Source organism: Eleutherodactylus coqui, chromosome 2, assembly GCF_035609145.1.
Source record: "Eleutherodactylus coqui strain aEleCoq1 chromosome 2, aEleCoq1.hap1, whole genome shotgun sequence".
Classification (NCBI taxonomy): Eukaryota; Metazoa; Chordata; class Amphibia; order Anura; family Eleutherodactylidae; genus Eleutherodactylus; species Eleutherodactylus coqui.
The window spans coordinates 147,349,604-147,363,231 of NC_089838.1; the positions used below are offsets into that span (position 1 = coordinate 147,349,604).

At 39.4% G+C, this 13,628-nt stretch overlaps 1 protein-coding gene across 1 annotated transcript in view; it reads left to right on the forward strand.

Moving 5' to 3' along the window:
• ADAMTS20 (ADAM metallopeptidase with thrombospondin type 1 motif 20) overlaps positions 1-13,628 on the forward strand; it is a 196,219-nt gene that overhangs the window by 126,522 nt on the left and 56,069 nt on the right. Inside the window, exons 24-27 of the mRNA XM_066591732.1 lie at positions 4,232-4,339; positions 7,475-7,639; positions 7,725-8,015; positions 12,480-12,641. Of these exons, the coding sequence (XP_066447829.1) occupies positions 4,232-4,339; positions 7,475-7,639; positions 7,725-8,015; positions 12,480-12,641 (726 nt within the window). The remainder of the gene's footprint in view (positions 1-4,231; positions 4,340-7,474; positions 7,640-7,724; positions 8,016-12,479; positions 12,642-13,628) is intronic.

Sequence of the window (13,628 nt, forward strand, 5' to 3'; positions counted from 1 at the left end):
GGATTGTGTCAGCCTATACTAGACAAGTCATAACATTCGACATAGTTATCATTCAGCAGAGCCACTGCAATGAATCTGGTGCATTTTAAGACTGACTAGTCAAGGTTTGCACTGTATGACTTTTAGACAGTATTATTAAATAAGCCTCATAATGCTCTCTTCATTCAATTAAATCTATCGGACCATTTGAAAAAGAATTGCATTGCAGTTTCTAGTAACAGCAACGCATTTTGCTGCCTTTTGCCTGGGGGCAAAAATGCTTTGGCCAAATGTTAGCTGCATGCCAATAGTCAGTTGTGAAAAGTATTACCTACAGATCAGGTCTTTCACTTCTGGTCGTTTTGCTTAAACCATAGAATGTTCCAGGTATGGCAGATTTTTTGCAGCTGTTTTCCCACAGACTTTTCTATAGAAAAAAATGGCGCCAGATTATAGCTCATACATTAACATTTATGGCATTTTTTACAAGGTAGAAAGATTGTCACATACTAACTAAGTGTGAAGGAAGCATAAATGCTTTACTATAGGGTTACTATATGTTCTACTGTAGCCAGGGGTGCTGCAAGCCCTTATGCTGCCTGAGGCAAAGTGTGAAATAGCATCTCCCCATCAAGAATAACAATAATTTTACATGCATTGAAAGCGTCAATGCACAAGATACCCAACACATATGTAAAGCATTGAGACTTGTCTGAAGTGACAAAGGAATAGTGCCCCCAGTAGTAATTCGTTTAATGCACCCAGTTGTAGTAGTGACCCTGTTAGGGGTCCCAATACTAACAGTGACCCCCATAGTGGCGCAAATATTAATAGTGACCCCCATAGTGGTCCCTCTAGTAATAGTGACCCCCATAATGGCCCCAGTATTAATAGTGTCCCACACAATGGCCCCAATAGTAATAGTGAACCCAATACTTGATCTCTAGCTAGGCAACAATTCCACATGCTGTGCACTCACTCTGTCCACAGCTTCAGTTGGGTGACTGCCATGCTGTTATCAGAGGTTGTGACTAGAGATGAGCGAGCACGCTCGGATAAGGCAGTTACTCGAGCGAGCATCGCAGGCTCGGGGGGGGGGGAGAGTGAGAGAGATCTCTCTCTCTATCTCTTCCCCCGCTTACCCCACGCCACCCCCCCCCCCCCCCCCGAGCCTGCTCGGACGAGAATGCTGTTACTCGAGAAGAGCGATGCTCGCTCGAGTAACTGCCTTATCCGAGCGTGCTCGCTCATCTCTAGTTGTGACCCCTGATTTCTCCTCCTGTCATTGGCACTGCATATAGTCCGGTGTCTGCATGTAGGAATGCAGACACCGGGGTCAGGGGTCACAGTTCCTGATTACTGTTCTGCAGTCACCTGACCAGAGCTGTGGAAGGGGTGAGTGCACTGGTTGTTGGTTTGCTGCCCGGCCAGCTCGCTGCTGGTGATTACTTTTTACCGACCATTAATATGGCTTGTAAAAAATAAATACCCGCTGGATGGCAACCCACCATCCTTCTGAGGTCCTGCAGCCTAAGGCGGCAGACTCAGATTGCCTCAGGAAAGGGGCACCATTATTATTATTATTATTATTATTTATTATTATTATTATTATTATTTATTATTTTATTATTATTTATTATTATATTTATTATTATTATTTATTATTATTTATTTATTATTATTATATTATTTATTATTATTATTATTATTATTATTATTATTTATTATTATTATTTATTATTATTTATTATTATTTATTATTATTATTATTATTATTATATTGACAGGTTCAGATACAGCTGTGCACAAACAACTTGGGGTACATTCACACTAAGAGGTTTTGTGTCTTTTTCAGACACAAAATCAAGGCAAAATTGTTAACACACTAAGCAATTTTGTATAATGGCTCATTTTTTGCCAAGTTTAACGACTGCAAAAATGCTCATAAATCCAGTTCATATGAGTACGTCCTTAGGGCTTAGTCCGCCCGTGTTACTGCGGCCAGCAGACGGCCGTACCTGAAGACGGACGTCTCTCTGCAGCGCCGGGAGGAAGAACATGTGACCGGCTGCATTGCCGGTCATGTGTTCTTTCATCAGCGCTGGAGAGAGACGGCCGTCTTCAGGTACGCCCGTCTTGTAACTGTCATTCTATTTGCTTGTTTTATATTTACTGATTTTTTTAATGACTACTTGTAAATTGCTTAAAACATAGCATTTATTGAACTGTTTAACAATATATATTCTTTTAATTTAAATCTTTAACTTTGGTATATCCCATCTGAAGTTGTAAACTTATTTTCAAAGGGGGCCTGTCATAAGGTGTTAGGTCAGTAAACCATCACCATGCTGTTTTAATGGATGGTAATAGTATTCATGTGTAAATTTCTGATGAAGAGTCATTTGGGCCTAGTGTGATGTTGAAAAGTTATTAAACTCAATCTCTAAGCACACCTTTCTTGGCTTGATTGATGTCCCTTTGCTTTAATTGACATCCCAGAGGCTATGCTAGTTTAACAAGGAATGCAGTGCTGTTAAGCCGACTCTCCACTGTTGAGTTTGCTGTTTTTATTATTACCACTCTATTTATCAGTGACCTCCAGTGGTAGCAATGTTACGTTACTGCCCACCTCTCTTTTATCAGAAAAAACGTTATTGGTTGACCTGGTCATGTGGTTTGTGGGAAGTTCTTACAATAAGAGAAGAAGAGGATCTCCTGGGGTCTGAGGCCTGTGTGAGGTGGCAGATAGAAACTGCAACATTAACGAAGGGAGGAAACGCGGCGGAGCTCAACAGAAGGACAAACACAGGTGGACAGCAGCCTGTGACTAAGAGAGCTGATCGATGCTGCTTGTATGACCGTGGTATCAGGAGCCTTCGCTGAGAGAGATAGACCAGAGGAAGCAATACTACAGACTTGCAAAGACTGCACTTAAAGGGACAGTGGCTGAGATGGTTAGACAGAGAGACACACTGTCCTGTAACGCTTCTCCTTCGGACTTCGAGAGACTTCTCTTTCCCTCAGCGGTACTGAGTACACCTGGAGAACTGCAGATTGAGGGTGGTCCTTGATAAAAAGAAGCGGCTACTGTGCACACCACCAGACTTCAGGGACTAGGCAGGCATACCAACAATAAAACTAGAAAAGCGTGACTGGAGACAAGCCAAAAACTTATAGACTGTGATTGCAGAAATCCGCATCCACCAGTTGCTGACAAGTCATTAAGTGATATTCGGACTGTGTTCGGTAAACCACAATTTTTTTACAAGATTTTTGCATTCGGTGGTACTATCACTTGCCCTATGGTAACTGCTTAATGTCATGCAAGTGACAAAGTCTTTGATTGTTATTTCATCCTTAAAGTTCATTTTTTAGATTAAAAATATATACTTCTGTAAGCCTGGTGTCTACCTTGTGCCCTGGTACCTGTGTTGTCTGTCCCTATCGCAACCCTGGAACTGCCTTGTAATGACGTATCACACCCTGTGGGACATACCCTATTTTTCGCACCAGGTGATAAGACGTACCCCTTACTTTAGAGCAGGAAAATATGGATAAAATATTTTGAACTCACCCAGGGACAGTTGCAGGGGATAGTGTCGGGTGACGGAGCAGAAGGAGCAGCAGAGGTCTAAAACAGCGGAACTCTGTGTCACAGCAGCGCTTCTTTGGCAGGAGTAAGGGAAAAAGCCAATTGGTGGAGGCGGGGAAACAGCAGCAGTTCCCACCGGCGCTCAGCACCAATCAGCGGCACAAACAGGCGGCAGTGGGGAGGAGAGAAAACTGGTAAGTGATCGCACATTTGTTCGTGACTTTCTTTGCGTAACCGTGATTTAGTTAGCCAATCGCACATTTAAACTCGCGATTGTGTGAACAAATACCAATGTGACGAATTTTGGCGCATTCGTTTTATAAGACGCAGCGACTTTTTCCCCCTGCCTTGGGAAGAAGAAAAGTGCATCTTATAAAGTGAAAAATATGGTAAATGAAGATAGGGAGGGCATATTTTGGGACCTGACTGTAGTGCTCCCTGATGACTATTCACTGATAATTCACATATAGCACATGATATATGTTAAGCATTATGTTGCATCAGACAGATTATAAAGAGGTATTAAATTTTAGTATAACAGCATGGTGGTGGTTTAGAGAACTTGAGAAAGGTTACCTTTAATATATTATTTTTTAATATATGTAAAAAACTGTTTTTAATATATTATTATTGTTATTTATGTTAGTCTTGTATCTACAGGACTGCGAAAGACTTCATTGTCCAACACACTCTCGTGTATACCCAAGTGTCTCTCCCATAGATCAGATACAAAAGAATGCGCAGTGGCGATATGGGTCATGGACACCAGTAGGTGCTATATAGTCTGTATGTAGTCTATAACAGAAATTGTTGTTTAAATTAATAGGGTTTCCCGAGATAAATCTTTTCTTTACAATCCGATCCTCCCCATGTGTAAAAATAACAAATTAGCTCTTACTCCCCAGCTTTTTCCCCACGGACAGCTCTTGTTGTCATGTGTTGTTTACAGACTGCAGCAGCCTGTGTATGGAATATCACAGGCTGCTGCAGCCAATGACAGAGCTCAGCCACCTGTTCCCCGCCAGGAAAGTTGTGGGCAGGGGGAAAGGTGACCTGATTTTAAAGAAAGTATTTATATCAGAAAACCCCATTAACAATACACATTTGTATTTTCCCCATTCATTTAGATGATTAATACAAAAAGGTTGTTTGTTTTTAGCCTAATTGATTATTCATGCTTAAAGAGATCCTATCATTTTTTTTTTATTTAAAGAAAAAAAAGTATAATAAAACAAGTATATAATTATAAAATGAGCCTTATTTAATAATGTTTAAAACATTATTCTAAAACACCTGCCTTTAGTATAGGACTGCATGCGCAAATGACTCAACTCTCCATAAAAATTGTCAAAAAATGTCTGAGACCCATACGTGGTATTAGTTCACATATCACTATGATCTCTAACCTTTTTGTAATATACTTTCCATTGAAAAGATGCCCTATTCCACTGATCCGCTGGAAGGTCACGCGCCCGAGCTGTTAAATAGCCTGAACTACTAATGATGTCACATATGTCACCATTGCAACTCTGTGTGTGCATGTCCATCAGCAGCTGCATCACTCATGGTAAACTGTTTTTGCTCATGCGCAACTCACCTCCATGCTTAATATTAAGTATATTTCACAAATGTTAGTGGTCACAGTAATAGCTGAATTAATTCCATATATGGATCTCAGACTTATATGGATCCCTTTAATGTTAAAATAAAACTCAAAAACTTTCCTATTGGCAGTGCTTAGCATATCACTGTCCTCCTTATCTGCTTCGTACAGCCAATCTTTGACTTTGGAAACAAATGTAAAATTCCGACTTGGAGGGGTCCCCACACTTTTCATACAGCCGAGAGCCCATGGTTCTCACTGTTGGTTCTCCTCCATCACTTTCCTGTGCCAGCATTGGTAAGTTTAAACAATAAGTAAGGAAATAACTAGCCTAAAACACACAGGGTGTCAACTGGAATTTTTAAAATCAAATAATAATGTCATAGAGTTTTATCTATTGATCAAGATTTTTAAAAAATGTTTACCTTTAAATGATAACTCCCCAAAAGTTGTCCGTCTACAGGGAATGCTGCAGCTTGTGAACTTCCCATCGAGTTTTCATGCTGATACAGTAACATTTACAGAATGACCCTAGTTATACCAAGAGTCAACTCTTTACTTGGTTCCGTATGAAAACACTATAAGATATGGCAGCTCAGAAAAATCTACAGAAATACATTTAGGGTAGAGACATATGGAGCAGCCTGTTGTTGCCAAAAACTGCATTGGCATGCAGCCACTTTGGTTTTTAAATTGACTGATAAGTGGTCGCATGATTTTGCCAGAAACCAGCTGGTTAAAAACTTTACTTCCATTACAATCAGTCTTGCAGTTTTGCAGATGAAACATTTTTTTTTCTACCAAAATCATGCAGCTGCTTAACAATAATTTTTTTTTAAAAAACAGTGCCGACGCTGGTTTTGGTCACATCACGGCCATGTCCGTGCTGCTCTGTGTGTCTCTACCCTTAAAGAGTTACCATTCAGCTGACGATCAGCTGTTATGGTCTGGACCTGAGCACTGACCAAACACAATGGAGTGCAACTTACTACAACCACCTATCCCCATGAACCGTGAATAATACACGGAGCATGGCACACAAAGATGACATCAGGTATGAGTCATTAACATCCTGCTTAATGACACGTTCAGATTGACCTCCATTCCTCGATGATTCTCTACTCACAAGCCTCGTTAAAAATGTTGATAGAGTCTTCAGGATGTCTGTTCACGAGGATCAGACTATGCTACAAAATAATTTAAGGGGTTTTCTGAAATTTTTTTTTTAACCTGCTGGCCATACAAAAAAAATAGTAAAATAACCTATGCTTAGTGGTGCACCACTGAGGCCAGTGATTGGCTGCAGTAAGTCTGCAGTAAGTAACTGCAGCTTGTAAACAGAGTGTTGGCAGGGTCAACGGCAGATGATGTGCTGAAACTGTGGTGATCTGCGATGGGTAAGTATAGTCTGTCTTATTATATTTCTTCATGGCCAGCTGGTTTAAGAAAAAATTAGCACAGAAAACTTTAACTGATGAGGACTGGTTCTTAGTGTCTGCATTTTTTAATAAGTTTAATTTCTTAATAATGTTATTTTTTTTAACAGTTTTAATTTTTTTAAATGAGAAAAATGTGATAGGTCCTCTTTTATTTAAAAATATTTAACACTTCCTTGTATTTAAGTGTATTGTTAAATGTACAGAGAAATCACACTGGACATTATGCTCACAGCTCACAGCTTCATTTAGTCAAAACTTTCTAAAAGTTAAAAATTATTAAATAATTTTTGTTGCTCATTACAACTAATCACAGCATAACTTTCACTTTTTCAGAGCTGATTATAAGAAATGAATGCTGCACTGTGATTGGTCCTAAGGGCAACATAGAATTCTTTTGTTAAAGAGATGTAATAAATGAAGCCCAGTGGGGAAAATGCATGGAGACTGGTGTACCACATGAGCAGTGTGCCATTTTCTCTTTCAGTGTAGCATATGATAGATTTGTCAACTGGGTGCATGTGTCTTGGAGGTAAAAACAATGCTAATTTTGACCATTTTTCTAACGAGTCTGAGAATTGTAATGAATAAGTAGCATTCTATCAGAGTAAGGATGGCCTAATGTTTTTGACACATTTGTATGTGTTGAAAAAGGTGGAAGCAGCTTCCCAATATAACTTTCAAGATGAAAAATTGGCATAAATACAATGATAAATCTGCCATATTGTGATTTTAATTGACTTGTCAAAACGTGTAAAGGTATCTAATGTGTTAAGTGATTTCCTATTATTAGTGTACATGCATGTATTGTTATAAGACAGATGTAAACATAAGGTTGATCATGAAAATTTTGGAAAATTTCAGTGTTCTGCTTCTTGTGGAAGAGGTAATCGTGCTCGTTATGTAAGCTGTAGAGATGCGTTTGGTGTTGTAGCTGAGGAAACCTTTTGCACCCACTTGCCACGGCCACCTGAAGTTTCCAGCTGTTTTACATCCTGTGGAGAATGGAAGTCAGGAGATTGGGCTCCTGTAAGCAGAATTGATGGCATCATTATTCTTCTTGTAATTTTCCTTTACACTTTGTAGTAACACTGTACGATTCTCTTGTCTTCAGTGTCCAGTAACTTGTGGAAGAGGAACAGTCGTAAGACAAGTTGTGTGCACCAGTTATCATGAAATAGTTGATGATGAAAACTGCGATCCAGATGCCAAACCTACGACGGAGCAAGAATGTATTATGCCACCGTGCCACACATTCAACCAGTTTCCTGGCAATCATAACTATCCAATGAGATTTCCACAACCTGAAAGCCCACATAGAGAACCTGATGCAAGCAGCAAAGACAACCAGCGAAACAATCCTGGTAGTCATGAAAACCAATGGAGGACTGGTCCCTGGGGCTCAGTAAGAAATATTTTGCTTTGTGAAACAAAACGTTGCTTGCATTGTAACATTGCATCATAGCTTCCATTGTGTATCCATTTTTATATTTACATTACCTTTGAGACTAGTTAGTGCACATTATAAGGATACTCACACACACAAAATGCAGCAATTTTAATTTGCCTGTTTAAACAAGAATCGTCCCATGCAGCGGGGGCATTAGAAAAAAGGAACTTTAAATAGTAGCGCATATCTAGAGGAGAATACCCTTATTGTAGCTTTTATGCATAAGTCTGCATGTTCACCATTTCTCTCTTTTATCAACAGGTTACTAGAACTCCCTACGCTGTAACTATCACTTTAGAATGTTAGAATGACTATTGGCTACAGATCTGCCAAGTTTCAACCTAGCACTCTGTGCAGCAGCGATATCAGTTTACTTCCCCATGCCGCTAGCAATCGAATGCATGAATCTAATGAAAAACTTGAAACAGGCGGTTGCTAACAGCCTGTAGTTTGGCTGCCGTTATTGGACTGATTGCTTCATGTCCCAATGGCACAATCAGACTAACAGCCACTCAGAGCATTTCTGCTGCCCAGCATTTCAGCGCTGTAAAAACCTCTTTATCCCACCGGTCTCCTGTCGGTGTGAGAGAAGCTGATAGTATTGAAGCAGCACATTAACCCCTTCATTTCCTATCCTCTAATAATATATTTATATTTAGTTAGTATAGTTGATATTATAGTGTAGGGTCCATTTTTTATATTTAGCCAGAAATAAATTAGATTTATAAGGGTACATTCTGCACCAAAATCCGCAGCATATTTTGCACTGCAGATGTTTGTGCAAATCTGCACCAACGCTGTAATATGGATTTTGGTGTGGATTTTCACCATGGAAAATCACCACCAATTCCCCTACGTGTGAGCATACACTTACACGTACACATACATTAATTTTACATCAGTTGGTTATTACAATTAATTTAATCACCAATATGATTTAGATAAATTTACAGGTGAAAATATAAAACTATATACTTCTAAATTTGAAATATTTTTGTTACATTAGTAAGTCTTTTAAATTGCTCAGAAACATACTTCATTTTTCAAATGTTTTTCAAAAATAAACAAATGGAAATATGAGAAATAAATTTGTATAGTATGAATGTACATATGTGACAATATGTACTGAATAGGGATGAGCGAGTATACTCGCTAAGGCACTACTCGCTCGAGTAATGTGCCTTAGCCGAGTATCTCCCCGCTCGTCCCGAAAGATTCGGGTGCCGCCGCGGGGCGGGGAGCTGCGGGGGAGAGCGGGGAGGAACGGAGGGGAGATCTCTCTCTCCCTCTCTCCCGCCCGCTCTCCCCTGCTCCCCGCCGCGACTCACCTGTCAGCCGCGGCGGCCCCCGAATCTTTAGGGGCGAGCGGGGAGATACTCGGCTAAGGCACATTACTCGAGCGAGTAATGCCTTAGCGAGTATACTCGCTCATCCCTAGTACTGAATATGTATTGAAAATATGGAAAAATGTCAATTTTAAAACTTTTTCCTCAATTTAGTCTTTTGTTTTATATATATATATATATATATACATAGGCGTAGCGTCAGGGGGTGCTGGGGTCGCCATGGCGACCCGGCCCCTGCGCTCAGGGGGCCCCGAGGCTGCCCTCTGCATAACCAACATGCACATTTAGTGCATTAATCGCTGACCGTTCTGACTGCAGCAAAATTCTCATCATGCGGCAGCCGGAACGGCCAGCGTGAGAGGAAGGCTCGGCAGAGCAGAGAGAAGGAGGGAGGAACTCACATGGGCCGGCAGCATATTTGGGATTTCAGCCGCACTTAAGCAGCAGTGAGCGATTCCAGCGACCTGATTGGTTGTTGGGTACACCCCCCCTTTGGAAATATATTAAACTGCTTAAGTGCGGCTGAAATACCTAATATGCGGGTCGGCAGGTGAGAAGGAGGAAGTCACATGGGACGGCAGGGGAGGAGGGAAGAAGTCACATGACAGGGGATCATGTGCTCCCCCCCCCCTGCTTCCTGCTGAACGGGAAGCTTCTGAATTGCTGGCTTGCTGCTGCTGTCACATGAAGGAGAAGTGGACCGGGCCCTGGGGTAAGTGCATATGTATGTATCTGTCTGTCTCCCTCCTTTATCTATTTATCTATCTATCTACAATGTATCTATCTATCTATCTATCGTATATATATATATATATATATATATATATATATATACACACTATCTATCTATTTATATTCTATCTTTCTGCTATCAATATACTATCTATCTATCTATATACTATCTATCTGCTATCTATATACTATCTATCCTATATCTATCTATATACTATCTACTCATCCATCTATCTATATACTATCTATCTGCTATCTATATACTATCTATCTGCTATCTATATACTATCTATCTGTCCCATATCTATATACTATCTATCTGCTATATATATACTATCTATCTATCCCATATCTATCTATATACTATCTATCTATCCCATATCTATCTATTCATCCATGTATCTATATACTATCTATCTGCTATCTATCTCATATGAGATAGCTAGATAGTATATAGATAGATGAATAGATAGTATATAGATAGATAGTGTATAGATAGATGGATGAATAGATAGATGGTATATAGATAGCAGATAGATAGATAGTATATAGATAAATATGAGATAGATAGTGTATAGATAGATATGAGATAGATAATGTATATATAGATAGTGTAAAGATATAGTATATAGATAGATAGATAGTGTATAGATAGTAGATAGATAGTAGATAGATAGATAGATAGATAGATAGATAGATAGATAGATAGATAGATGTGAGATAGATAGATGTGAGATAGATAGATAGTATATAGATAAATGGATGATTAGATAGATATGGGATACATAGATAGTATATAGATAGATATGGGATACATAGATAGTATATAGATAGATATGGGATACATAGATAGTATATAGATAGATATGGGATACATAGATAGTATATAGATAGATATGGGATACATAGATAGTATATAGATAGATATGGGATACATAGATAGTATATAGATAGCAGATAGCTAGTATATAGATAGCAGATAGCTAGTATATAGATAGATATGGGATAGATAGCTAGTATATAGATAGATAGTGTATAGATAGATAGATAGTATACAGATAGTATATAGATAGATATGGGATACATAGATAGTATATAGATAGATATGGGATAGACAAATAGTATATAGATAGATATGAGATAGATAAATAGTATATAGATAGATGGATAGACACGTGTTCAGAAAACGCAGCTTGAAATCGTGGCATTTTTACCAGGATTTTGAGCAGTATTTTCAAACACAGGTTACAGTGTCTGACGGCGCTTTTTAATGCTCCCCCCAAATCGTTGTGAGGAGGTGTGTTTAAAAACCACGACAACGCAAAAATAGAACAGACAGCTCTCTAAAATCACAGCGTTAGAAACACCGTGTTCGAGCGCAGGTTTAAGTAAGCTCATTAAAATCTCTGGGAGTGTTGTACTGCGGTTAGTACGGCGCTCGGGACACCGCGCTAATAGCGGTACAAAGCGGTGTGTGAGTGGCCTGCAGGGCTACAAACAAATGTTCATGTGCAGGAAATGTGTCATGTTTGGAAAAATTACGCCAAGGGGGAGATCACGTATGCAGCACGATCTAGGTACGGGGGAGTGTGGGGTGGAGGCGCAAGGGGGGGCCCGAGCTGAACTTTTGCACCCGGGCCCCTGAGCCCTTAGGTACGCCCCTGTATATATATATATATATATATATATATATATATATATATATATATATATATAACTTGGAAGTGTTAAAAACCTCTACAGATTTCCAAGATTTGCCCTGTTCACTAAGGTATAAACAGTCTTTGTCTTGAAGGGGTTAAAGCATTATGTGTCAAGCTAAACTTTTCTAAATCTGTATGTTCACATCACATTTTTGGCATACAGTTGAGACGTGTTTTTACTGCTTGGTACAAAGAAGCATAGACTGCTACAACAGGATACATCTGGGTGACTAGTAGAATCCTCTTGCTATTCACTTCAGTTGTTAAACCCGTCTATATCTAAATACTGTTTTTGACAGGACAGGAGCTTGCAGCCTGCAATGATTTTTGTTTGTTTGTTTTTTAACAATAGAAGTCAATGACAAGAGCATTCAAGTGTATAAACAAACTGTTGCATCCCGTTCAAGTAGTACATGTTCCAGTTTTAAGATTAAAAAGTTGTGATGTTCTATTAATTATTTTTTTAGCTATTCTCTTGCAGGCAAGCATAAAGTTCCAAACCATAACTTAGTACAAAGCATTCAGTGCCATGGTTACAAAAGATGAGACATATTTGGTAACCAATAACCTAAAAGGAACATTAGTTGTTTCACTGCAGTTTAAATGTCTCTCATTTTTCCCTCCATTCTTCTACATAGTGTTCAAGCACATGTGCAGGTGGTTTTGAACGTCGAGTTGTGGTGTGTCAAGACAGAGAAGGAAGGATTAGTCACTTATGTGATGAGAGAACAAAACCTGCTGACTCGAGACACTGTGATTCTGGGCCTTGTCCTCTTTGGAATTATGGAAGCTGGGGTGAGGTAGGAAAGTTACAACACGTTGTATATCAACTCTTTTGTAACAATGCTACATCTCACTTTTTTTTACAAAGATTTGTCATTTAACCTAAATAAATGTTAGTAAAACTTGTTAAAAAATTCTGCAGTAAAAAAAAAACTAACATTTTTATATAAAAAGTAATTTTGTTTTATAAACCTAAGAAAAAAAACAACCAAAAAAACATGTATGGCATCGCAGTTATCATCACGAGTAGAAATATTCCAGGCAAGGCATTATGTTAATTGCATGGTGAACAACAAAAAAATAAGACAAAAAACTGCTAAATTTCTTCCGCCCCACTCTAAAGAAAATAATAAATGTTAATTAGTAAGTCCATATGGCTACATCAGTGGAAAAATAAGAAGTTATGGCTCTCAGAATGGATTGACGCAAATAAAAATGTATTTCTTCTCCCAGAAAATATAAAAACTTAATAAAAGTTCAATGACAAGTTAAATGTATCCCAAAATGCCCCTGCCCTGTCACTCCTTGCTTTTGGGGAAGTCCTATAGCCACTCCACCTCTTTCTCCCTGTTACAGGGGAATCATCCCATAGCAGGGAGAGAGAAATGAAGGAAAGCCCTAGGGAAACTTCCTTCTCTGCAGGGCTTCCCTTTATCCCAGCAGGGCTGGAGGGATATTCCTGCAGCAGCGAGACAGGGGTTCAGCTGCAGGGGAGAATAAGGAAATCTTCAGCCGCCGGGGAGTTTCCTTATTCTGCCCTGCAGGCAAACCCGTGTCTCGCTGTCGCAGAGAAGAGGGGTCCCTGAGGCTTTCCTTCACCTCTCTCTCTCCTCCTGGAGCAGCAGTAAAAAGCACCACACAGCTCCCAATAGTGTGAACGGGCAATTTCACAGCTAATTAAGCTTGACGCTTAATAATGGGAAATCCTCCATTTACTCTATTTTTCACGCAGTTAGCCACAATTTTTTGCGCGGCTAACTTTGGTGTGAATTTAACGCCCGTGT